The sequence below is a fragment of the Netta rufina genome (genome assembly GCF_964035555.1).
Source record: "Netta rufina genome assembly, chromosome: 16".
Classification (NCBI taxonomy): domain Eukaryota; kingdom Metazoa; phylum Chordata; class Aves; order Anseriformes; family Anatidae; genus Netta; species Netta rufina.
This window is the reverse complement of record NC_140140.1, coordinates 4032025-4058479: the sequence shown is the minus strand read 5'-3', so window position 1 is coordinate 4058479 and position 26455 is coordinate 4032025. Positions and strand designations below refer to the sequence as shown.

The following is a 26455-nucleotide window of genomic DNA, read 5'->3' as shown; positions in this document are numbered from 1 at the left end:
AAGCCAGGTTCCTCCCTGTTCCCAGCCCAGTTCATCCCTACACAGTACCAACAAGATAACAACGAAGTTACTGTCAGCTCTTTACCTGTGTAAGTGTCTGTACATGAATAATATTAATGAGACGGAAAAGAAAGGACATTCTCATGGACATCTGGGACATATATGATAACAGGCGGCACTCTGACAGGACTTCTGCAACTGCAGCAAGAGAAAAAAGACAATCATCAGGTACTTAACAGTTCAGACACATTGATCCAAGCAACTCAGCAGTAAGAACTGGTGCTCAGGCTGTAAGAACAAACCTGCAAGGTGACCTTTTCTCTGTTTGATACCCAAACTTGCAAAGCCCAGGCTTAAAATTTGAGTTCAAGAAGCATTTGGACAATGCTCTCAGACACATGGTCTGATTTTTTTGATGGTTCTTTGGGGACCCAGGAGTTGAACTCGATAATCACTGGGTCCCTTCCAACTCAGGATATTCTATGATTCTACGAAAATGAGCATTATCACAGCCACACACCCATGCCATTTCTTATTCTTTACCTTTAGCATCAGACTGATTCTCAAATCGGTCCAGGGACAGCGTAATGCAGCGAACCAGCATGTTGGAGTCAACCAAAGAACTGTTGATCTGATTCAAAAATATCTGGAACTAGAGAGAAGAAATTCATAGCGTTGCATTAAAAAAATGCAAAGTCATTGTACATGAGCACTCAGAGATAAGGCCTCATGGAACAGCATTTAGTAACATTTTCAGAACGTGTATGGCCAAGAGGTGTACTAACCAATTACCTCGTTGGCACAAGAGGAACAGACCAGCGAACCTGAGCAGGAAGAGCTACAGACAGGATGCAGTGAGTAGGGCAGTCAGTGTGTTCCAGGTTCTCAACACTGGAAGAATACAGTTCTTGAACGTTACAGGAGAAACCACACCTTGAATTTTGAGCACCAACACCTAAACCACACACACCACCAACAAAAGCAAACACCAATGCACTCAACTTCCCCTTCCCTTCAAAAAGGAGAGCAAGACCTAAGGTAGGTTCTGAATGCCAAAATGCATCTGGTCATTTCCTCACCACACCAGTACATATCCTCATTATTTTTTTATTAACCCTAACAAGAGTAACAGGAGATAGACACTCCTGATCTGCCTCGCCCAGCCGAAGCCAATACTGGCAGTGAAGGCCGTCCAAAGGATCCCTACAGTAAGTACCTTAAAAACGTTAAGGAACAGAAAAACCTCCAAGACAGTCCTGGCATTACTAATGTCTATTATGAAGCTCTCCCTGTCACGTCAATGAGATCAGGATTTCACACACTATTTCTTCTAAAAGAGATGAATGACAGAAGGGCTGCTGGGCTCTGTGGTTCCTCTAGCTCCCTATTTCCCTACACTTGCTTTGCACATCAGATAGTGCTGAGAAGGAATACAGCGAGGGATTCTTACCAACCCAAATTTTTAAAAAGTTATAGACCAGAAGGTAGAAATCACAAAGTATATAGGTAGATTCTCTAGAATGTGTGAGGACAGTTAACCAAAGAACAACCTGACATTAAATACACCTCTCTTGGAAATGCACCTCTGCTATGATTCTCCAAGATCTGCCAGACCTGACAGCAAACAGAGAAAAATTAACGTATCATAAGCAAGAGTGTGAGACCATTCAAAACCTTCCCAACAGCTGATGTTACACACATAGAAGTGCATAAAAACAAGAAACCGTTTTGCAGAGAGCTGCCCATTCTTGATCTACATGTACAACTCAGTTTTCTAGGTAATTACATCAACTATGACATCTTAAAACACCCACGACTTCAAATAATATCAAAAGGTATACAATTTTGCATTATCAAATATTAACGAGTGTTTTAACTCATGTACATCAAATCAGCCCCCCCCCCCTTTCTTTTTTAAAGAAGCTCCAGTGAAACAATTTTTGGAGCCTGTTTGAATGTCTGTAACTATCAGCTTAACCCAGAACTCAGTCATTTCACAGGAATTGTTCTACCATCTTTGAGCCCTGACCTTGGACCCGCGCGAGCATGTAACAGGCAACATTTTCTGAACAGCTCAGCACTTGCTGACTCAGAGCAGCTGGGAACACTTCTAAGAACATGATTGTATGCAGCAACATACGCACTTGTGAAGAGACTTTGGCAGCTCACTGCTCTGTGTTTATTGTGCACCAGGCTCAACAGATGCACCAAAAGCAGCAAAGCAATCCGAGTTTCCTAGTGCTGTATTTGGTTATAAGAGGCTGTAATCTGACCCGCTGGGGACAACTTTTACAAATATTTACCTTCTCATCTGTGTTGATGTACTTGTTGAACCTCTTGAATGCATCAATATTGAATTTCATCAGTTCTCCCAGAAGGTCAAAGTAACTCTGAAGCACATCCCGTGATTTGCACTCACTATCAACAATGCAGTAGAGAATATGCTGTCATGGGAGGAAAACATGTTATTGCCATGGTTTAGCCCAAATACAGCAGAGACTTTGATTTAATCACTATTTCAAACACTTATCTGTAGGTTTAGTTCTTAAGTAACAGAACTAAATACAACAATTCAGATGAGTCTTTTATGAAATTAACTTCCCAATGATGCAGGCTATAGAGCTGGCCACCCCATGCCTGGTTGCCACATGTAGAATTCACAAATACCTTTCGAAAATTGCCTGATAAAAACTGCATTTTAAATTTGATTTCTTTACAGATAAATCCTTCTCAATTGCTACAGAGATGTGCTACAGAAGAAGCTGGACGTGCAGTTCATTACCTCCAGAAGTCCTCTCTTTAGCAGAAACATCTGGTCTGCATAGGAGGTGGTGCCTCGCAAAAAACTTTCAACTGCCCTTGCCTGCCAAAACCTAAGAAATGGAAGAAGAGATTTTAACTCTGGAGCAAGGGTAGGAATTTATCACAACTATAATTTAAACCAAATTTCCTAATCAGTTTCATTCCAACCTGAAGCTGGAGAGAGATCTGTTAATCCTGCAGAAAATCACTGACCGTATTGGGTATGAGGTCCAATGCAAACTTTGGCTACAGTGGTAGTGCAGGTGAGGGAGAATGCCAAGTGCAACAAAGCCACATTCTCTTCACAGCTTATGGTTTTCAAGCATTTTCAACTGTTGTGAGCTGTATGAAAACAAATTCACCTTCCAGTCAACTCAGAACAGCACACAGCAATGTAAAATTAACTCACCTGAAGGAGGATTCAGCTGGTTCCTTCTTCATGACCTGAAGAAGTCTGGTCAACAAACCTCTTTTCCCATCACAGACAAGACTCCTAAAGGCACATGAAGAAATGACAGTATGAGCAGGAGAGCTCTTTCTATTGCACCTTGTAGGACAATGAATCCAATCTCTTCTCCAGAGGTTGGAGTGATAAATTAACTACCAGTATTGAATATGCAACATGAATATTCATTAACTTTCGTGACTTAGCTCTACCAGTGGTAGTGTTCTGCAGGGCAGCCAGAGATGCTGACACCCTTGTTCTGTTTCCTCTCTGTACACTTAGTGTACAGGGTGAATTTTTCCCCTTATGTACTTATTCAACTTATTCCAGACAAAGGCAGGCAGGTATCTGTGCTTAGAAGGAAATGGGCCAAGTAATACGGATGCCATTTCTTACCAATTAGGCAAATTATTATGATAATAGTTATAATCTAGAAATCTCAGAGAATTCCCTTTCAAAGTGAGGTAAGTCTGCCCTGTGCAGACCAAGTCCCTGCTGGCAATCTAGGAGTCTTCTGACAACTGAACTCAATGTTTTTCACTTTGGGAGGTCTGTACATCAGAGATGCGTATTAAAGTGCTCATTAAATCAAAATAGTCAATTGAACAGATAATCAAATATAATACTAGTGATTCCGTAAGGAGTTTTAACACATTAATCTAATTAACTTACTCTAGTTATTAGCTGTTCTTAAAATACACAGACCTGTAATGGACATCGTGTGTGCACAAACTACTTCTCAATCAAAAAACTTAAGATTTATTCATAGCAGCAAGTCATGTACTGGAGGGATCACAGCTTACTTTCCAGCTGTGTCCGCAATGCTAGTAGTGAGAAAGGCCAGACAAACAGGCAGACTGAGCACATAATAATGAAGTCCAGGTCATGAAACCAAAATCCCCGTTTCAAGCTGCTTCTGTTTTTAGAAGGCCTTACTCAGAGAACACAACACGCTTTAAATTTGCTAATGACCACATTGTACAAAAACAGCTAGACACTTCCTGCTGAAGAACGTCACTGAAATTAACATAAGCGTGGCAGACCATGGGATCTCAAACAAAATAGGTGACACCAAACCTCCAATGTAAGTGTTTGCACAATGCTGGAAGCTGCTGACCTTAAATTTTGTATCCCTACTCACCTGTCTGTGTTGACAACTGCATCAACTTCAGGGATGTTGGCTTTATGGGAGATTGCACTCAGCTCATTAAGTTCTTGACTGTTTAAAAGGAGATATTTGTTCCTAAAGCAAGACAGTTGGGGAGTAGGGGAGAAAAACACGATGAATCCATTCAAGAGGCAGACAAGTGTGCAGCGCTATGAAAAGAAATGCCACAGCCCTATAAGGGCTGCAGGTCTTAGGCAATAAGTTTTCACCTCTCCAGCTCTCACAGCCTTTCACACTCTACTTCCTTGACCACAGCACACTCCCAAACTAGGCCAACTAGCTGCTGTTTTGTAAGCTGTCTTTGAAATTTGCCAAACACAAGTTTCAACACCAAACTGCTTTGAGATTCCTATTCTTTGCTGATCTGTTCAGGATCTTATGGTTTGTTTTGTAAATATTTGCTTCCAGATGGTACAAGTTTCTGAAAATCTCAGCAAGTTTGCTGAATTTCAGTAGACTTAAACAGCAAACTTTTCCACAGCTTCCAACGCTTTTTCTCTGCCATATAGTGATCTTGCTGTTCATCAGTAATTAGCCTCAATTAGAAAGAAGAAACTGCAAAGGAGTACTCAGTCTTCCTGGTATTTTTATTACTTTAAGCAAACTGTTTACTCTGGAAATATTTAAAGACTTTATAAAACAGAGAATCGGAATGGATATTATAATAGGGAATTTGCATAAAACAATTTATCAAATAGAGATTTTTTTTTTTCCTTTATGAAAACCAATGAGTTTATCTGTGGAAAAAATGAAGTTTCCAGAGTTTAGTAGGACAGGTCTGACAATGTAGAAATGTACTCCAGAGGCTCCCATTGCCCGACTCCTTCCCCAGTTCCAGCACGTTTCCTTAACGTCCTCCTACTGCAAATTGCTCAGAGCGTAAGGGTGTACAAAGTAGAACCTATTCATCGAAATACAGCAACTACAAAGAAGATAAGTTATTAGACCAGAGAAGCGACAGGGATGCCCTCTTGCTTCAAACACTATCTTCCAGATAAGTGCCCAACAAGTGCCATGTGAAGTTCCTTTTGATCTGGATCAACAGGCCTCTGTAATGAAAACACAGCCTCTCTCTCTCCATGCATGAACAGTTCTGCAAGTTTAGCTTATTCACAATTTTAGTGAAGTCAGTACCAGTATATAAGCACTTACTCCCATTGTGTTCTCAGCTAACTCCACTAGACTGATTTCATAGAGTTTATGCAACCACTTGTTTAAAAACCTTAACCGGATTCCACACATTCCATCTGCTCAAATGCTACAGATGAAAGCTGTTTTCCATTTAAACAAGCCTGACGTCTCTGTAGTAGTCACTTCAGTAAGAACATCATCTAGAGAGATCTTACTGGAAAACCTGGAGTGATTCCTCAGCAAACAACATCTTTAAAGAAGGATCTATGACAGGTCAGCCATCCCCTTACGTGTAAAATATGTTCAGCAGCTCCCCACTCTTATAACTAACATTCCCTAACCAAAAAGGCTGCCACTTCCAATATGCACGTCTAAGAAATTTAATGGGATTTGTTAAATCTTTCAAAAAATATTACCACCCTGGGCTGTAAACAACACCAGCTAGGCAATAAGTGAATATGCACATGCGTATTTAGTGCAATATGCCTCAAATGCAGAGGTTTGCTAAGGAACATGAAACCACCTTGCAGGGCTGAATTAGAGCAGCAGGACACTTACAGAACGCAAGATGCGATTCTGCAAGTCAAACTACAGCAACAATTCTCTGCATCAGAGGAAGTATGTCTCTTGAGTAAAGGCATTTAAAGAAACCTCCATCACCCCTCAACTCCTACGGCAGAATCAAGCTTCGCAAGTATGCCTTCTGAAGGCAAACAGAGCCCTTCTTCCTATTTCCAACCTAGCTTCCAGATAATTGTTCCCCTAACATTTTCCACTGCATAATCATGCTTAATCAGGTCTTCCTCCATTGCTGGCATTTAGACAGCAATTGCATCTTCCCACCCTCTTCAGTTGACCTCTTTCAGAGATGTGCTGTCTTTCACCCTGATCTTTCAACAGACATTTTTGGCTTGTTCTACTCTGAATTAAACCCGAATGTGTACACACAGGGAAAAAGCCTCTTGTGAGCACACTGCTCACTACCGACTCAGGGAAAAGAGAGAAACAGCATCATGAAAGCTGCCACCTTCGTCCTGCAGCCACAAAGTAGTAACTCATCACATAAATGTTTCAGTTCAACTCAACATTAAGCAAAACAGGCTCGTCTCAATCATCAATGGACACATTAAACTTGCCCACTGGAGAACACAGCCACAGTCTTTTCATAGAGGAGCTGGAAGGCACATAACATCTGAACAAATGTTTAAGGACAGTACAATGTTCCATTCACAGAGCAGGCACCGTGCCTAGGAGACCTGCTGTAACTGCAACCAGACAAACAATACTGCAGAGCCACAATTTACTGGAGCTTTTCATACTCACTCATGGTGATCACTAAAGCTCTGAAGAAGCCTCAAGAACTGTATCTTTAAAGTAATGTCCTGAAAAAGAGAGAATAAAGGTCAACAAAACTGCTTTGGTATTTTTGGCCATCATTAATTACCAAGCTGACATGAAACAGCTGAATTGAAAACCTATCCAAATCAAACCCATTTGGACAGTAGAGCAAATGACTTGCATAAAAGGAGAAGGGTGCACTTTGCAGGCTTCCCAAAAATAGAACAGAAGAGGCTACTTGCAATCCTATGCATGTAACAGTTAATTTCTTCTCACCACAAAGGCAAAAAAAAAAAAAAAAAAAAAAAGTCCTCACTATGCTTATTGGTTTAGGGTATCTAGGTTTGAGTAACAAAACCAAAACCAACTCGACTCTTTGCAATTCATTTTCTGCTCTGTGGCTGTCCTTGCTAGACCCATCAGCTATCATTTCAATAGTTTTGGTCTTCTCCCACTTTTGCCTCCAGAGACCAAAAAATTTACCCCTTTCACAACTCCCAAACTGGGAGATTGGAAAGAGGCTGAATTGTCCTCTGCTGAATTGTTAGAATGAACCATTCTAACTTGCATTAGAAAACCCAAAAAACCTGAGTCCTACTGTGCCTCACTTAACTTATACAGGCATTTAGTTACTCAGTACAATTCCTCAGAGTTACTAGGTAATCACATCAAAATCCAACACAGTACTTAAAAAGTTACTCACTGGGCTACAGTCACAATTTTGATTGTGTCCATGCAGAACAAGAGCTGATGCTGAATGCTTCCTCCAGATGAGTTTGTCAAACAAATTATTGAGGCCAGGAATCAGTCTGAACTCTGCTATCATTTTATGAACCTGGAAAAGAAGAGAAGGAAGTACTCGCTGCAGCCTCAAATACAGATATAACAGTCTGGAAAACAGATGTGCACAACTACATCATCCTCTGACAACAGAAAGAGTCAATTCTTTATCTAATACCACGTGTGCATGGTAGTGTGCATACTGACCACGATGCATCGTTAGCTTCAATCTGTTGGTCATGGATAGGAAACACATTCTGGAAGAAAACTCTGAGCTGCTTTTTGAATTAACCACTCTGACTCTAGGACAAGCTTTGGAAATTGGGTGATCACTTGTAACGCACTGAAAATACATCCATACCCAACTTCTGTGCATCACAAAACCAAGCTGCAAACATTCTGCTGCCGGTCACCCACTGAGCACCCTCTGCCTTCCTAGTTCACACAGCTAAAGCCAAGGCAGCCCTCTGAAGACAACATAAAATACTGATACACTTTTTGTGCATGTAACCTAGGCAGGAGTCCTTAGCAAACAGAGCCTAGCAGCACAACCACAACATGTTTGAAACAGACTACAGAGCTAATAATTCTGGTGCGAACAGCTTGCACCTACAGTCCAAGCTTTGATACTTCTGAAGTAAGCACTTAGGAGGATGAGCAGTATGAGCCATAGAAAGGGGAATCCTCATCAGCTGGAGGCCTTTGACAAGCAGCATCCCTTGAGAGGCAGTGTATGTGAAAATCATGCACGACTACACAGCCCAACAAGCCATAAAAATCAAGTCCCCAGTGCAGTAAAGGCTGTGTTCCTTAAAATTAAGTCACCTAAACAATAAGCTAGGCTGTCCTTGAGATGTAGCATCCTGCCTAGCAGCACTTAAGCAGACCACTCAATTTTGCTCTATTTTCCTCAAGTACCTGAATGAATTAGAAGTATTAAAGCCAGTGCTATTTTACAGTTTTTCATTCTTATTCCTGTTAGCAGCATAGCTGATGGGCTTTTGTGTTCCTTTTGGCTGTAGCCACCACCTTTCCCATCTACCTGGAAATCACATTCCTGCTTCTGGGCATCTCTGTGAGTATCGCATTGGAGGAAGCACCCAGCTCCTTCCCACCTCACTCATGCCACCCTGATGGACTGTGAAGCTTGGAGTCCATGCTTGGAGTTCCAGAGCACAAACCACTCAACCCAACTGACACCTCCCTGATTTGAAACACATTCAGTTTACTTTTAGTTTGCTGAACTCTTAAGCTCTGCTGACAGACTGCTGCATGACAAAGCTCCTGAGTCACAGTCACTGCCTTTGGATCGTGCTCCCCCCACGACCCCAAGGTCATTACAACTACTCCATCCAGGGATGCCAACACAATCCCTGCTCCATACCCATCCTTCAAACTCCTTTGACTTTCTTTCCCCTGTTGCTGCCCAGCCTCATATAAATTATTCTATTACTTTATTGCCACTAAAGCTATTACGAGCTTCAACTGTACATGGTTTGTCTCCCTGTAACAGGAGCAAGTAAAAGAACTGATTATCTGTCACAATAGAGACATACAAAACAGCCTAGAAAAATGTATGAGGAGAGTAATTTAGGGTGTGACCATAATGAGAAGGGAGCAAAGGCAGAGATCTGCAGTGACACACCACTTATCCCCAAGGGTGTGTTCATTCCCAACATGGCAGCAGGTAGGAGCCAAGTCACTGCGAGCAGTTTTCCATTTATGCAAGTCAGTCAAGTTCAAACCAAGGATTTAGAGTAAACATTCAGCAGCAGGTTTAGTTTAGGAAGCTGCATCATGCTTCAAGCAAAATGTCAGACCATTATATTGATTACCACAGCGGACAGAAGCAGATCTGTGACGCCCTTTATAAAGTCTGCACAAAATTATTCCAATATTAAACTATTAAGATCTTTGGCTGCACAGACTGGAAGACTGATGTTACAGATCCTATGCTTTTATTTCCTGATAGGAAATGAGAGCAGCTGAAATGCTTGTCAGTACAAGTGCTGTCGCAGACACTGCCACTACCTGCTTACTGCAGCTCAGCTCCACACGGAACAGCTCAGTTCTGATTCTTAATCTGACTTCCTCTCAAGAAGGGGAATGGATTCCCGTCTGCCACACTAGTCCCTGAAAGTTTTATGCAGATAAGGAACTAGGGATATTATTATGTTCAAACAAAAGTAGTGGATTTTACAGAAGGACCTGGCTCTGGACAAAAAACATTTGGGAGTGAAATAACTTTAAATCTTGCAACAATGCAACTCCAGTCCTGAATGAACCCCGGAGAAGAAGAGAACTGCGTGCCAGTTTAACCCTTAGACAGTTTGCATCAGGGCAGAAATGGCAAAGGAAGAATAAGGAGATTTCCTAGCAAATAAAAGAGGAGTCAACTTCCAAGTTAGCTATTTCAGCAGCATACTTGCCACCTTGTTGCAGCTGGCAGCAGTACTTGAGAACTGACTGGGGAGGTCAGGAAAGGAGCACATCCAGCTCCCTGAGCAGGCAGTGTGGGATGAGTGCAAGTTGCAAGTAGTTTCTGAGGCATCTGTAAAACTGCATTCTTGTGAAATCGGGCAGGCATGAATTATCTGACTTGATACAATGGAAGAAAAAACTCCTAAGAGATCTGTGTTCTGGTTGTTGGTAGTTCCAGTTATTTCTTGAGCATGCTTGTTGTTTTTTTTTTTTTGTATTATACCCAACAGAAAGATATTTTTTTCCTCCTAAAAGGACTAACAACAGGAATAAAAGTTTCTTATGATAGCAATTGTGGTTTCTGCAAGAATTGCTAGCTTCCTCTGGTTAGTATTAAACAGAATCTATTTAATTTTAGTGCTAAGTATCCATTTGTAGGTTCACTGTGAACAGGTTAGTTATGTTGCAAAATTGTACTTCAAACACACTTCTACTTTAAATTCAGATTAAGATATTTAAAGGACTGCCTGTAATGAGTATTTGTGAGTCCTACAGGGTGGGAGGTTGCTAGCAAAAAACAAAATGCTCAGGATAAATGTGCTCAAGCAACAGCCCCCAAACACAGCTACTCTTGCCCAATACAACAACCCTGCAAGAACTCAAAAAAATGCGATCCTCCCAGTCTCCAGGGTATCCTAATACCCAGCTATTCCAAGCTGCTCTGCTGAGCTGAGCAGACTGCCCGCACTGGAAATCTGACAAAACTGCACCAACAGACTGCCTCCCCTTTCCCTTCACAATATGCTTTTGACCTGTTTAAAACCCAACCATAGCCAAGCTGCAGTGACTGGTTCTCCAGAAGTTATGTAAGGTAGGGAACAAATTACTAATTTTTCACTTCAAAGGCAAGAAACGCAAAAGGAACTGATGAGTGGGATTTCTATGCAGTGAAAAGTTCGTACTGACAAAACTGAACTGTATCCTCTCAGCTGAGAGTTTAACAACATGCTCACTTGGCTGAGGCACAGAAATGCACTGCAAAAGTCACCAGTGCAAAAACAACCCCAGAGGACTTCCAGAAGTGAAAGAAGCCCAAGTGGAATGCCTGGCGGGGTCTGTCCAAGCAGGTCAGCAGCACGCTGCGAGGAGGAGGAAAACCCTACCAGGCAACTCCCGCAGGTATGGCCACACACTTTCTCAAAACCAGATCCAGGATCCATTCCTGGATGAGGGATTTCTGGCACTTAATGCTGCAGATTAGGGCAGCCTACGGGTACCTTCATGTATGTACCAGATCAAGGCCTGCCATTAGCTTTTGTTGCTCTGCATCCATCTTGCACCACAGCAGCAGCAGCTCCACAGCAGCTCTCCACCCCCACGTTGTCACAAGCTGTGCTGCCCAGTGGCTCATTCTCAGCAACAAAACACTGCCTATTTGTTTGTGCATCACCGCAATGATAGGATTTGTCCAGCTTTATGCCTTGAGCTTTGCCCTTCATGTTTCTGCGTCCGTGACCTAATTAATGAGCACTTAGGTTTACAGGGACTTCAACTTTTGCATGTGTGATCATTTGCAAATGCTTACCTGATTCCTTTGTCTCCCCATGAGCAACACACAGAGAACATACAACACCTCCAGCTTATACATAATCTCGTGCATGATCTTCATGGACTGTGGAAGCTGTGTTCGTGTTGAGGTGTTGGCCAATCCACTTTCATCAGAAGACTCTGAACAAGATGGCAAAGATGTGAGCCTGAGGCAGTTTCAACAGGAAAGGGTTCGTTACAGTTATTACTTTTACACTCAGACACCACAGATGTAAGACCAGCAAGTCTACCTGAATCCTCTTCACAACTAAAAGTATTGGCATACAACAAATAACCAATTTAAATTAAATGCAAGAGAAGAGGAAAAATATAGCTGGAACTTTAGAAGAGATAAAGTTTGATTTTTTAAAACTATGTAAGTTTTCCATCGTAAGGTAAATGGCATCACCTACATAAAATAACTAGGATCACCTGATAGGAATAATAGAATACTGCATCAGAAAGGACACGGCAGGAAAGGTAATAAAAATAAGTGTGAGATTATCAGATACATTTACTATTTGCCTGCTTCCATTTTGTACCTCAATACCAGCATACTTAGGCCACAGTTAAATATTTTCATAGCCCTATTACATTGCTAAAGGGAGAAACTGGATGTAACATGCCACAACTGTAAGTGGAAAAAGTGATGAAATCATGAGTGACACACAGAAATGGGGACAGTGAAATCTGCAGGTTGCAGTTCAGAATAGAGTTAGCTCTTTACACAATTCATAACTAAGCCACGAACTGCCCTGCCAGAGGATAGCGTGAATGCTTTTCAAACCCATGGGAAGGAACAGTCACCAGACAGGAACACAGAGGAACGAAACCATCAAAGGCTAAAAAGTACAGACACTACCTTTGACTCATAAATCACTAAGCCACAAGCCACTAGAGACTGAGGCAGTATTCTGGGAAAGCATGTCTAGGTTTGCTTGCTAACTGATTTTGTGGGTCAAGAGCTGCAACAGGGCACGTTGCACCTCCACAAAATTGCCTGGTGAATTCTGTTTCAGACTACTAAGCGGTCTCTAGTTTGCACCAAGATGGCATATGAAGGTCTGAACAAGATGCTGTTGGAGCAGATACTTCATTCTTTTGTGCACTTTCAATTTTTTAGAATAGTTTCTGCAAAACTAACAAAGATGAAGAAGAAAGCTTCTAAAGAAGTAGAAAAGCAAAGATTTAGCTATCAAATTATGGGGATAATTTTCATTTCATTATTTAGTGCTTTTAATTAAATAAAACATGCATTGCAATTTTGTAATATTGAAAGGTGAAAAAAGAAACCAGGCAGTTGCTTTAAAGCTTTTTCCAAAGTTTGTGTTAACACTTCCATATGCTCTCCTGGAACAAGCTTTTCTTTTTAAAGAAGGGGTCACTTCCTTGGTATGAAGTATATAGAATAAGTTCCACCAGCCTAAGTTTTAGAGCAAATTCTGGTAGTCACTTACCTCAGATGTGTTCTTGTCACTCTGGGGGAAGACTAATTCTAAGGATGTAGTGTTACAAGTAAGTGTTATAAGTAAGTGTTATCTAGGCGTGCAAAGGGCAGTTGCCCTGGAACACTTTTTTTTCCTTTTGCTAACTTCAGCTTGTGAAAATTAATCAGCACTACATGAGAACAAAACAGTCAGACCTAAGTGCTGATATGGCAGTCTTTCATGCAAGAAAAGGGGAATCAATACTGGTTGAAAGGAAAAGCAACAAATGACAAATACTGAAGAAGACAAACTATGCATTGTTAATGGTGGCTAGAGGAATGCAAGCCAGATACCTGTACTGCTCTGCTCTGCCTCTTCATTTGCCACTCTCATCAGTGCATCAAGCACAAGCGCATTGTCCAGCCAGGTATACCATTCTTCTAACTCCTGAAGGAAGCTGGAAGTACCCGTTGTTTCAGATACCTTCCGTGTTGCCAGTTTGCATAATCGCTCAATGAAGCCTGGAATATTCAGAAGCGTAGCTGAAAAAGAAAAATTATTTTATGACTCAGGCTCACCAACACAACAGTCATCAAAACCTCTCTACTGACAGGTACCAAAATACCTACATTAGAAATATAGGAAAGTACACAGGAACAAATTCCATCTAGTTAACAAGATCCAAAGATTGAAGTCGTTGGCGCACTCTCCTCTTAAGAACTGGGAGAGAGCGTACATATGCTAGGCATAATTCAATCAGCACTAAACTGGTCTACGCTGGATTTACACTGGATAAAAAAACAATTCTACCCTATTCTAACTGCTTGTTTCAGGACAATTCCCTTTTGCTGACACTGCTGTTTTCTAGCCCATAGCGAGTCAATATCAAGAAACTGATCTGGCTGAAAATTAAGCAGGCAGAAAATAAAGCAGCAGCCCTTAGAAGGGCCAGCTCCATCCTCCTTTCTGTGTGTGATGCCACCTCCTTCATTTTGCCTCCTGCAATGTTTGCCTCACAGCAAACTGAACTAGCTCACTTCCGTAACTAGCTGGAAAGCTCTTAGCATTTTAAGTATTTGTTTCCCAAACTAGTTCATCATAGAGTAGAACAGGCGGGGAGCACATGATGGCAGCCCCAAGTTAGAGGGTTGTTAATTGTTGTAAACTGCACCTTTAGAAACAGCAGTTCAAGGACAGAAGTCACTGATCTGCAAGGTCTTTGGGTGGTTTAGAGGGTGCTAGTATATGCATTTTGTCCTGAAGTTTTCACAGAATGACTTCATTACAGGACCTGTTTATTATATCATAGAATAGCTTGGGTTGGAAGGGAGCTTAATGATCACCCAGTTCCAACCCCCTGCCATGGGCAGTGACACCACCCACTACATCAGGTTGCCCAGGGCCTCATCCAGCCTGGTCTTGAACACCCCCAGGGATGGGGCACCCACAACTTCTCTGGGAAAAGAAGTCAAGTTACACTGAGGTAAATACACAGCTAAGTCTTCATACTTGCACATAAAGTAGAAAAGCACAAAGAATTTAGCCACGAACACCATGTAAAAGAGCTGTGTTTCTGCCCACTAGTATCATCTGGGAAAGAATAAACTCCCTAATAAGGATTTTTAAATGGAATATGCTTTGCAGTCTTAGACACAGTCTCTGACTGTGCAAACAAAAAATGGTCAGTTAAACATTTGCTCAGCCAAGTTCAGCTCTACGGGGTCCAAGCTTATTCAGTTCAACTAATTTAAATTAAACTTTGTACCCTCACCTAGACATACTTGTGCACTGCTGTTTACAAGCAAGCTCTGGTGATCGCAAGGTAGAAGACAATACACCACCACCCCCCTTTAAAGTTTCTCAGCTTCTGCCCGCCATATTATTCTATCCATCTTTCACTTGGATGCTCTATAGCTGGCAGTGGTTATGAACAGAGATTTCTTCTTCATGGCTAATACAGAACATTACAAGATGGGAAAAACAGCTCCAAAACCCCTTTTTGTGCATCTTGAAATGGTTTGACCTGGACCTATGCAAATGTCTGCTTCAGAAGCTCAAAAGATTTTCAGTATATCAAGAGCTGAAAACAGCAGATTCCACCTTTGATGGTATTTTAATATAAATGCCATGCCCAGAAGATTGAGTATGAATTTAGGACTTCTGCATCTGAGCAAGGCTTCTGCATCTGTACTTGGCAAAATAAGAAAACCTGCACTCTGCCCATGGTTAAAGTTTAGATTAGACCCACAGATTTTCAAAGGCTAGCATGGTAAGGGTATACAAGTGACTAACAAACATACTTTTGTTGATACACAGACATCCTGCTCATGACAATGCCCGATAAAAATCAGAGAAGGAACTACTCTGACAGCAACTGTGATGGCTGTATAGATTTAGTTCAGGAACTCATATATTAAGGAGGACATGAAATTACTGAGAGATGCTAAAGGGAAGGCCATGGGAGCAACCAAGCAAGAGAAAACAAATCCAATTATTTTAAGCTATTCAGTTGATCAAAGATGGCTGAAATGACTGACTCAACTCACCTAACTACTATCTGGGTATGAAACTGAAAGCTAGGAAGCTTCATTAACAGAGAAGACTGTGTCCAGGAATTGCTCAAAGAAACTGAATAAAGACAAACACTCTGTAAGGCAGAACACTTACAGTATCTGCTAAAAACACACACTACAGATCTAAGGTTGAGAAGAAGGAAATTTTACATTATTGTGACTCTGCTGCATTTCTTCACAATGTATCAGTTACCTTGATTAACTTCAGCTCGAGATGGTCCCAAGTTTTTTTTCTGCTGAGCATTTTTGGCAAGCAGCGTGTGCTTGTCATCACTTCCCGTGTCAAGTTCAGAAATTGTGACGGCGAGGATCCTGCAGAAGTTTGCAAGCTGCTGCTGATCAAAACTAGATACAAGGCTTGCAAGATTGGGTATATCATCCAGTTGTATCATTTCCTAGAAGAGGCAATACAATCTAAGTTGTGCATGATGTTCAATAGGAGAATGTACAATACAGCCTGAAAGCTTCATCTACAGCTTCTCTGTGGTGAGATCTGTGTTATTTCAATGTTAGTAAAGCAGAAGCACACAAGCAGTGGCAAATGAACTCTGAAAACAGCTGTTAATTTACAACTGGTGTCATTTCTGTTTATTAACTCCAGAAGCATACATATCTATCCTTTAAAAACTTTAAGGGCTCTGCATTTAAGTGAAATTTGGGGGGCTTTTTTTTTTTTAATCATTTAACAGACCATTTACATTTAAACTTTCAAATCTAAAATTTTTCTGCTTCTGTCTGTAGTTTCTTAGAAGCTTACAGATGAAAACGGGCTCCTCGATTTCCTTCCCTCAGACTTGTTCATTAAAAGATATAAAAATTATTTTGAAAATTTGTTATTTACATTCAGATAAACTAAGCTTGTTTACTTCTTTAGAAATGCAATATCCTCAAATTTAATCTGAAAAAAAAAAAAACCAACAAAAAAACAGTAACAAGCTAGCTACAAGACCCTGCCCCTCTCCACATAATGTACATTTTGCTGATACATTTTGTTGACAATTTGCCCAGGGTTACAACTCTGAAGTTTTCTTTGCACCACATTAGGGTGCTACGCTCTGATGACATCAGCAAAGTTTTCAGTACAAGTTCAAAAACTCAGCTCACGCGGAAGACCTCACTGTCTGTTCCCCCAGCCTACAGCAAACAACCTCAAGTAATCTCAGGGAGATAACAAAACCCAAGGTAAGGGAGAGAAGCACAGGAAGCTTTCTGGATGTCAGCAAGATTACTGAAATATCTGCAACGTAATCAAAAGGAAAGGACTAAAAAATGAATTTGGACGCGTTCCATTTTATTTTAAATATTGGCTGTGCTTTAGTAATGAGCTACTTATCCACTCCCCCCCATCAACCTCTGCAAGCTACGCAAGAGCATTACAAATATGATACCACACACATAGCTTGGCTTCTGTCTGAACTGTGATTAAAGTTAATGATCAGCGTAAAAAGGCATGCTTCAAACAAGCTACAAGAAGTGAGAACGCTAGCTTTGAGAACTATTTTCAGCAACCCTTCACAGAAACAGCTGCATTTTCTCCACTGGCTTGAAAAGCCATGCAAAAAAAAGAAACCAGTTAACAAACCTTTTTTACTCCCAAGATATCTTCAATGAGCGTTGCAGTTTGCAGGAATGTCTTTTTGTTTGTCATCAGTGTAAACAGGAACAGCACAAAGTCGTTTCTTTCTGCCAATCGCCTTGTGACTCCTTCCGTCTAGAAAGCAACAAGAAGCACACAGACCCAGAGTCAGAGCCCACCCTGACACGTCATGCTACAGGCACACGCACAACAGTTTTAAGATGATGTATTATCAAATCCCCTGTTCCTGAAAACATTGTGTTTATAGTGACCAAATCTAACTGCAATCCTCGCTTGGAGTTAACAAGAGGCTTGCAAAAACTACAGGCTCCAGGATGAGAACCTTCACTCAAGGCAGAGTCGTTTACTTGCTTAAATCAAGAGTAAACACTGAATATCTGGAAACATGTCAGAGAGGCTTGTCTCTAGTTTCCCATACAAATTATAATCAGCTCCATTTCATAATATGCAAATGCAGTCCCCAGATTCCTCCTTAACTGTTAGCATTGCTCTCAGCTGGGCAGAGTCCAAGCAACCAGAATCACGCATCAGCCTTAATGAATTCAGTGATGAACACATCAGTCATGCTACAGCACACTAAGGCACGACTTTTGGGTTCATCACAGAGTTAAGTAATGCTAGCTTTCACGCTCTGATCTCTGCTGACAGCACGGACACTCTTTTCTGGAATTAAATGTAACAAACTACATCCTCAGTGCTTGCAAAGTTGGCTATTGTGACTGACCTATCACCACTGCTCACAGAAATAGACTAGCTTACATACTTCCTAAATATTTACAGATAAGCATAAGAACAGTTTATGTTGCACACAGAAGACCTCTGTGATCCTGAACATTTCTCATTCAAATGAGTGGTAATAATGAAGTGAATCAAGTCAAGCAGCAGCTAATCCAAAAAAATGCAAACTTGTTCCTTTGCTATTACAATAATCACAGTTTGCAAAAGTTGCATTACCTCTAGTTTAAGGAACAAAATAAAATCCTATTAAGTCAAGCAAGCGGTGGTGTTCCCTCTGTTCTCCTTCCCATCTGTACACAGATACTTAGTACTCAAACTCTCCAGATAAGGTTGATGTCTTTGGAAGAGCTCCAGTCCAGTGACTATCAACTTGTTTTTTTTTCATTAAACAAAGCTCCCTAGGTTAGGACCTAATAAACTGTGTGATTAACTAAACAATGCTGAGGATGTTCCCTGTAAGCATAATCAGAGGCATGCCCTTCTAGCTCTCCATTGCAATTCTGAAGCTATTTCAATAGCTGGCACTGATCTGCCATCAATGCACAACTGCACTGGTATTCAACATACAAAGAATCTGCAGGATCAAACTTAAAGAGTTTGCCAGCACTGTTACTGAACAAGATGAGCTGTAGCTTGGGTTAGACTGCAGGCATCCATTTAGTTTCAAATTTTAAGCTTCAATACAACAAACGCTGACGTGAATTTCCTATGGGAACACAGATACACAAAGATCCAATCAAGAGAGATTAAGCGTAACAATGTGCCTAAGAAAACACAAATTATTTGAACAACAATCCAAAATGTAGGGTGGTCCCACATTTAACTAAAGGAATTCTAACAAAAAGTTTCAGAGTAATTTTAAGTTATGTTTAAAAGAGTCTGTCTGTTGTCAAGTATAAAACAATCCCGTCACATGAAACCCATACCCAACAGATGCACTGGTCAAGCCAGAACACATTTTCATAGCAGTTGCACTTACACATATGCACGTGTTGTACAGTATGCTTAAACAGTCCTTGATGAGGTCATCGCTTACTGCAAAGGAGAAAACAGACATTCACTAGCCTCATCTTAACAAGTAACGTTGATCAGTGATGTCCACAGTAGCGACATGAATAGCTATAAACTGAGTGAGAATTTCAGGCTAACTACTGACTTGGATCATACCTGCAAATGTCTTGCAGATAAAAAACACAATAAATCACTCTGTATCTGCTCTGTTTGCTTACCTTCTTCCAAACCTACTGCCTAGGACTGCAGATGGAGATGTACCTGAGGGCTGGCACACTTAGTCACACATGCAAAATTACAGGGTTTGTAAACAGTGTTTTAGAGAAGGAAAGAAGTCATAAATCAACTCAGAATTTGTCAATATGGAAAAAATGCTATAAACAAATTAGTTCCAATTATTAAACATGAAAAGCAGTCAGTCTTTAGTTCATGTGTTTTTCTCCAGGCAGCATCAGGAATTGGTAGAAAAGCTTTCAATCTGATTTATTCCAGCATTTTAATATTTAAAAATCATATGGGCACAGAACAGCTGCCTCTAGCTTAACTTCAAGTTACTTCACCTTTGAAGTTCCCTGGCTGGTGGGCAGGGACCACGGCGCATACCATGACCTTTCCTTTCCTCAGGAGAGTAGTAGGGAGTCAGAAGAATCACAGACAAGAGAAATGGAAACACTAAACTGAAGCTGCTCCAGCAGGAAAGCTGACCTGAAGCTACTGCTCCCCATTAGCAAGTTCTCTTTACAACAATTTGGAAATTAGTAGTCACTGTGACTTGGTCAGGAAAACAGCATACTTTTCATATCTCACAATCTCTGTAACTCCTATTACATAAACAATGCTTTGTAGACTGTTGTTAGTAATTGTTAACAGTAGCTATAGCCACAGTAAGGTGAAGTTTCAAGTGACTACAGATTTGCTGCGTTGAGAAATGTTCTGCCGACAGCATGAATACTCCTGATTTTGCAGCAGGTTACTATCCTAATTCTCAACATAAATCAGTACTACAGAGAACAAAGAAACCAATGATTCATTTTGGAACACGAAATCTTTGGTATAGAAGGAAAAGAGCAACAGAAAAACAGAATAACTCCTGCTTCAAGAAGGGTACAAGGCAAAAATGGGAAAAAATGAGCAGACCCATTTACTTACTTTTTTGTTTCTTCTTTTGTGTCATAAGAGTTGGTCTCATGAGAATTTCTACTAAAAGCTGAAAAACAATAGATAAAGAATTAAGGGAATAATCACTGGGACACAAATAACCAGTTAATTTGTCAGCAAAAAATTCAAACTTAGACCCATCTCTGTTGAAGTCACTAAGATGACTGATGGGAATTTTACAATCAAAAACCCAGTGGTGTCAAAATTACATTCACAAAAAATAGGTGTATTTACCCTGCAGAAAAATAACATACGTATAAAATAGGCTCCCACTGGCAAGTTTTTAAGCATGAGTCAGCAAAGAATGTATTTTCACACATATCCAGATAACATCAAGGATGACTATCACATATTTCCCAAAATAATGAATCTTTAGCAATAATCTGCAAAGAAATGCAGATTTTGAAAGGGCTCTTCCTAACTCCTGCTGGATTTCAAAATGTATTTCAACTTGAAAGAAGAAAATATATTTTTCAGTATTTGTTAGAGCAACTGTTGAATTAATAGGGAAGTAAAAATGACAGAAGCACTGATGTAGTGCTCAGATTAACAGCTTAATTTTTAGGAGGAGAATGCACACCTCAAAGCCACGTACCCGAGATAAGCACACAAAGATATCCATGAACACTTGGGATGCAGGCCACCTGCTCTTCTTCTGGGAAAGAACATCTACTGCAAGCAGTGAGTCTTTAAGAGTGGCTGCAGTAAAGATCTCTTCTATCCTGCCACAGAAGCATACCCTATCTCTTTTTCTTTGTCAGTACTATAACCCACCACGTAGTTATCATCTTATCCTTGAGCACTGGTATGCTTCGCACATACACTCCAGGGACTGGACTGCAGTGGTGTCAGACACTCCTTGGAGAGGGCTTTCTTCAGCCATCCTACTGAAACCGCAACAATATGCAGCAAGAAGTGCAAGAGGCCAAAAGGCAGAGAGAGAATAGGTAAGAGGGTGCCTCACTTACCCAGAAAACAAAACAAAACAAAACAAACAAAACACAGAAATGGAGTTATGAGATCTGATTTCTTGAAATGGGCTTGCATTCGTGTCCAAAGTCACTAAAGCTCATGTATTAATTGACATGCTTGTACTCTCAGGCAGCATTTTACAATAATTCTTATAAATGAATGATGCATAAATGTGCTTTTCTTCTTCCTTGATGTAAAGGCTGTCTGAATCTGAAAGTACCTACACCAATATGCTATCACACATTATAGTGTGATACTATGGAGTACACTGCATATCTGGTGTCTTCCTAAGTTACTGATACTTAGTGGTTTGAAATATCCCAACACAGAATCAGTACGTGGCACTCACAGAACTAGTAGATCAGACTAAATTGCCTTTCAAGTCCTAAAGTAGGACTTTCAGAAACACCTACCGCTGCCTTCTAACACTACCTTTAACCAGATTAAACCCACTTGGACCAGCTAAATCTCTCACCACAGTTCCAGGTAATTAGGAACCAGGTATCTATTGTTATAGTCAGAAAGCTGACTGTTACCCAAGAAAGCTAAAAACAACAACCAACAACCAAACAAAAAAAACAAACCACCAAATCACTCCCCCTACTTATCACAAAAACAAATATACATACTCATTTAAATATGAAACAAGGCTTTTTTCAGTGCATTCTTATGGTAAAAGCACTTTAATGGAAAACATCGCTTTTTCTGTTTAAAAATAAAAAGTATTGTTTTTAAACATTTTCATACTATGTTCTAAATTGCTTGGGTAGCTGAAGAATGTTGTCCTCAAATGACATGACTCCAGCAATTAAGCTAGCGTTATTTTCAAAATAATATATCCTAAATAGATGTCTTGTTGAAATAAAGGCCCATTAAGCGTAACAAGAGAGAAGTAGCAAAGACTGCTAGACAAAAAAAAAAAGTTAATCCGTCGCCTGAAAAACACAAATCATACATTTCTAAGGAAAAGTAAGATGCCATTGTCTGTCACAATAAAATCGAGCAAACTTGGGTATATTTGTAATGTCAAATTATAACAGATAAACAAAAAAGATAAAATGCCAAAACATCTACACATAAACCTAGCAGCCCTGCTTAAGAATTTTTCCACAGATGAAGCAGCGTGCGTTGCATGGCAGCAATAAAGGGACAACCTGGCCAGGAGTGTACTAGTGTGCTTAAAAACAAAGACATTCCCTTCAGTAAGTGTCATTCTTGGTGCTCCAGTAGTGACTGCAGTATTTAACCTTACAACTAGAAATCATTTGAAACTGTTGAAGACCCTAGAGGTCTTGTCTCTCAAGTACAAGCAGGCTACCTGAAGAAAATCAAATTTACAACATAAAAACCAGCATTTTGCTTTTGATGATGTAATACATTAAAAAATACATATTTATTTATTTATTTATTTTTACATTTTGAACAACTCAAGTAGGCACAATTGTAATTACTAACATCAAAACAGTAAAATGTTTCTGTTGCTTGCATTTAGAAACTTCACAAGTCTCAAAGGTGTCATTTACAGATTTAGCAATGGCGTGACTACCATGCAGAAATCTCTTGGTGTCTTTGGAGGAAAAAAAAACAACAACAACAAAAAAAAACAGCAACAAAAAGAAACAAAAACACAACCAACCACACTTACATCAACTCCTCCAAACAAGTCAAAGGTGTACGTGTTTGGGAAAGTGGACTCTTGAGCAGCTTTTCTATCTTCTGTAACAAATGCCATGGCTTCCATCGAGAGAAGTGGAGAAATTTCCTGTATGCAGTTTAAAAAAAAAAAAACACAAAAAAACAAAAAAAGAGATGATTCATAGAGAAAACTATTCATCAGTATAAACACAACTTTCTCAGACTATCCATGTGATCTGGTGACTAATTAATTACACGCATTCCTAGCTATTATTTGCATCCAGTTCACAGGTACTATCATGCACACACTTTCAAAAGTTACAGTATATCATCATACTAGCCTTTGAGAAAGTAACAACAAAAAAACCCACCCCATTCCAGGAGAACACAGCAGACAATACCTTCAAGATGCTTTGGCACTGGGAGAAGTCGCTGTTTGGGTGGCTATGCTCGTACAGCTTTTGCAACAGTAAGGGAATCCCATTCCACTTTGCTTGTTTATCTCTTTCCTTTAACAAGGCCTCTGTGATCTGCAACAAAAGACGAATATAATTCCCACGTGTCCAGTGCACGACACCCAGGAAAACAGCCTGCCCACAATACCGATATTGGAATATCACAGAAAATCATGTGTTGTAGACTGTACCATCAGAGAACACAGCACCTCTTCCCAAGCAGCAATCTATCCAGGACTGGCAGCAGAATTTCAGATGGTCAATGTACCTCATGTGGGATGGGGCTTAAGGCAGATGTTACCACTTCAAATACTTATCTGAATATATACTTAGTTATTAGTATGGAAACATAATCATCTCTAAATAATTCCACTAGTGTACCTCTGATTGACAGGTCACTGAAGGAGGAAACTGGGGACCCTGACACTATCACAAACGACACTGGACTGAAGTAGAGAGCACACGCTGAAGACAGAAAGCCTTCATTACTCGTTATGTTCAACCAGTAACGAGCCCTTCCTCAGCCAAGTCCCTGAAAGCGTTGCTGGTCCTAGCACTGGCCCAAAGCCTGAAGATTTACAAGCACTCCTGAGGGACGTATCAACACCCCGGTGAGACTCCTGCAGTCCTGGGCTGCTTGGAACTGGAGACCAACAGCAGCACCAGAACAGCACCGCTGCTACCCCGGGAGGCAGGCTGCAGCCACAAAGAACACCTCAGCGTTTGTTACTGCCGTTTGCAAACCTCCTCCAATTTTCTTCCTCCTCCCCAGTATTTTACCCCTAAACAAACGAAGCAGCAGCACAAGACTAGTGAATATTCTGCTTAGGGCACTGAAAAATCTCCAAAGGCTGAATGCTGCAGGTTAATCCCAGGGCATGCTCTAAGGGAGGAACTCTCCATCAAGTCCCCAGCCCAGTCAGCATGAAGCAGAACTTGGCCCCTCTGCTTAACGTGACCTCACTGCAGGTACCGAGACAAACCTGAAGTGAGGATTTATCCTTGTAGACAAGGGCAGAGGGGACAACAAGAATTAAACCCAGCAAGACCTCTGGCTGGTTTTACAGAATTTTATATACGTTTCAAATAAATATTTTTTTAAAAAAAAACGCCAATCCTCAGGCCAGCAAGACCTTACTTCAGTGCCACATGGGTGAATTTTCCCTCACTCCTAGAGCCACACTTCTCAGCTGCTCTCACTCTGGGTCAGTTAACCCGCATTGTTTCCTTCCAGCCTGCTTTAATGCTCATTGTTAATAGTTAACAGCCAGGAAATCGCCTTCCTTATTGTTTCAGCCAAGACATCCTTCTCAGCTACACCTCAGCTACCATTCCAAAGGGATGGGCCATTCAGTTCCAATTAGACAATTATATGCAAATATCCTCCTGTTTCTGACTGAGAATTTAACCCTTTTCTAGGCTTGTAAGACAGCATACGGGAAGGCAAGGAAACTGATGCAAGCACATGAAAACCTCAGACTGACACTAGTTCCTACGGGTCCTCTCCCGTCCTAGCTTGCCAGATCCTTAGGGCTCTTTTCCTGGTGAAATACTCCAATTCATACTTTAAGAATTTCAAGGTCCTTAAGCACCAGTTTTTCTTCCTACAAGGAGAGACTGAAGCAATCTGAGCAAGCCTGGCACGTAACGCTCCCTCCAGTTTTAAACTTTTCTCTAATTTCTGACTTTGGAGTAAGAGTCATTCTCCAGCGATGCTGGTTGATGTGGCAGAATGCCTTCTGCGGAGGCCGCCCTTACAAGAAATGGCAGGACAAAACCAGAAAGTCGAAATGGCTTCGCTTCATTTCGCATGTGAGTAATGGGTCAGCCTCTTTGAAGTCACCAATCCCCTGCTCTCCCTGTAACACCCAGCGCGGAGAGGGCGAGGAGCTCTGCCACTACCCGGTCCCCGCCATGGGAGGAGCACACAACCCCAGGAGCTGCAGGAGGAACCGGATTAATTGCTGGGTAAAGTGCAAAGAACAAGCAGCAAAACGCCAGGGCCAGGATCCAACTATCTGGCTCCAGCTGATGTGGGAGATACCACAGGCAGCGATGACGTGAGCGGGCTGCAGCCTGAGGTTCCAGCGGTGCAGCGCGGAGTTCAGCATCCAAGTGCTCTCAGAACAGGCCAAAAGCCCTTCAGTGCTGTTTGGTGCTTAACTTTGTCCTGGGCTTCATGCTGCCTTTGGTAATTACACACACACACACTTGGTGTGGGGCAGAACCTGTCTGCATCCTCATTTCTCTACCAGCCAGGCTTCCTCTCCCCATCCTGGCCTCTGATACGCAGCCGCTTGTGCTGGGCTGCAGAAAACTTCCAGACGTCAAATTCTGAAAGACTGAAGTAAATGTTTCCTTGCTCTCATCTCCTTGTAACTGCTTTAAAAAAAAAAAAAAAAAAAAAAAAAAACGCTTTTAAGCTTTTCTTTCTCTTGATTTAATGCCCGTCTTTGGTTTCGTTGCAAGCTCCAGCCTGTGGTCCTTCTGAGGCTGCCCTGGCTCGGAGTGTTTCCATTGTGGCAGGGCGGCATTTGCCAGCAGAAAGATTTTGGATTCTGCGGAGGGATTCAAATTCAATTAAACGGGATGGAGCTCTCCTTCCCTGCAATCATCTTGGTTAAGATCCGCATCTCGTGAGTTCTGTAAGAGCAGCGAGTCACCAGTTCTCATTTAGAAGCAGAGTTGGTCTCCCTCTTGCTCTCCTGTTGGGCGGACAGCAGCGAACACGCATTGAATTGGCAGCGGGGTCTTTCTGGGGCCCTCTTCTCTCTCCATTTTTTTGGTCTCACCCAAGCGGAATAAGCCCAATCCAACAGTGATAATTCAGGACTTTTCTTCGCTTCCCGAGCAGCTGTGGAGAAAACCTCAAGGATCCTGCACACGAAGCCCATGAAGTTAGGTCCCAGCTAGCATGAAGAGGAGGCTGCAGAAACCTGGCTGGAAGCAGCATCGGGTAAAGTAAAAGGTTTCCTCGAGGCTGTGGGTAGGGGCTATGAGCTGTCTGGCCTTACCGGCAGTGGGAAGAGACGGCAAAGTATCAATTTACTGGGAAAACAGAAGAAACAACATCAGAACTTCCCTGCCACCCACGCACAGTTCACCAAACTGGTACCAACACCCGGGCAGCGCACGTTTCCCAGGAGTTTGCCGTAACTCATCGCAGCTCAGAGCCGCAGACCCCGAGCTCACCCCGAGGCGTGTGGGGCTGGCGTTT

At 41.4% G+C, this 26455-nt stretch overlaps 1 protein-coding gene across 1 annotated transcript in view; it reads right to left on the bottom strand.

Moving 5' to 3' along the window:
• Positions 1 to 26455, bottom strand: part of TRPC4AP (transient receptor potential cation channel subfamily C member 4 associated protein) — a gene marked incomplete at its 5' end in the record, with an annotated part of 36035 nt that overhangs the window by 3666 nt on the left and 5914 nt on the right. Inside the window, 16 exons of the mRNA XM_084296921.1 lie at positions 86 to 198; positions 544 to 652; positions 2304 to 2444; positions 2783 to 2873; positions 3212 to 3295; positions 4389 to 4490; positions 6870 to 6928; positions 7588 to 7719; positions 11671 to 11813; positions 13453 to 13641; positions 15866 to 16067; positions 17255 to 17383; positions 18987 to 19042; positions 20168 to 20225; positions 22794 to 22910; positions 23185 to 23313. Coding sequence (XP_084153047.1) covers positions 86 to 198; positions 544 to 652; positions 2304 to 2444; positions 2783 to 2873; positions 3212 to 3295; positions 4389 to 4490; positions 6870 to 6928; positions 7588 to 7719; positions 11671 to 11813; positions 13453 to 13641; positions 15866 to 16067; positions 17255 to 17383; positions 18987 to 19042; positions 20168 to 20225; positions 22794 to 22910; positions 23185 to 23313 — 1854 coding nt within the window. The remainder of the gene's footprint in view (positions 1 to 85; positions 199 to 543; positions 653 to 2303; positions 2445 to 2782; positions 2874 to 3211; positions 3296 to 4388; positions 4491 to 6869; positions 6929 to 7587; positions 7720 to 11670; positions 11814 to 13452; positions 13642 to 15865; positions 16068 to 17254; positions 17384 to 18986; positions 19043 to 20167; positions 20226 to 22793; positions 22911 to 23184; positions 23314 to 26455) is intronic.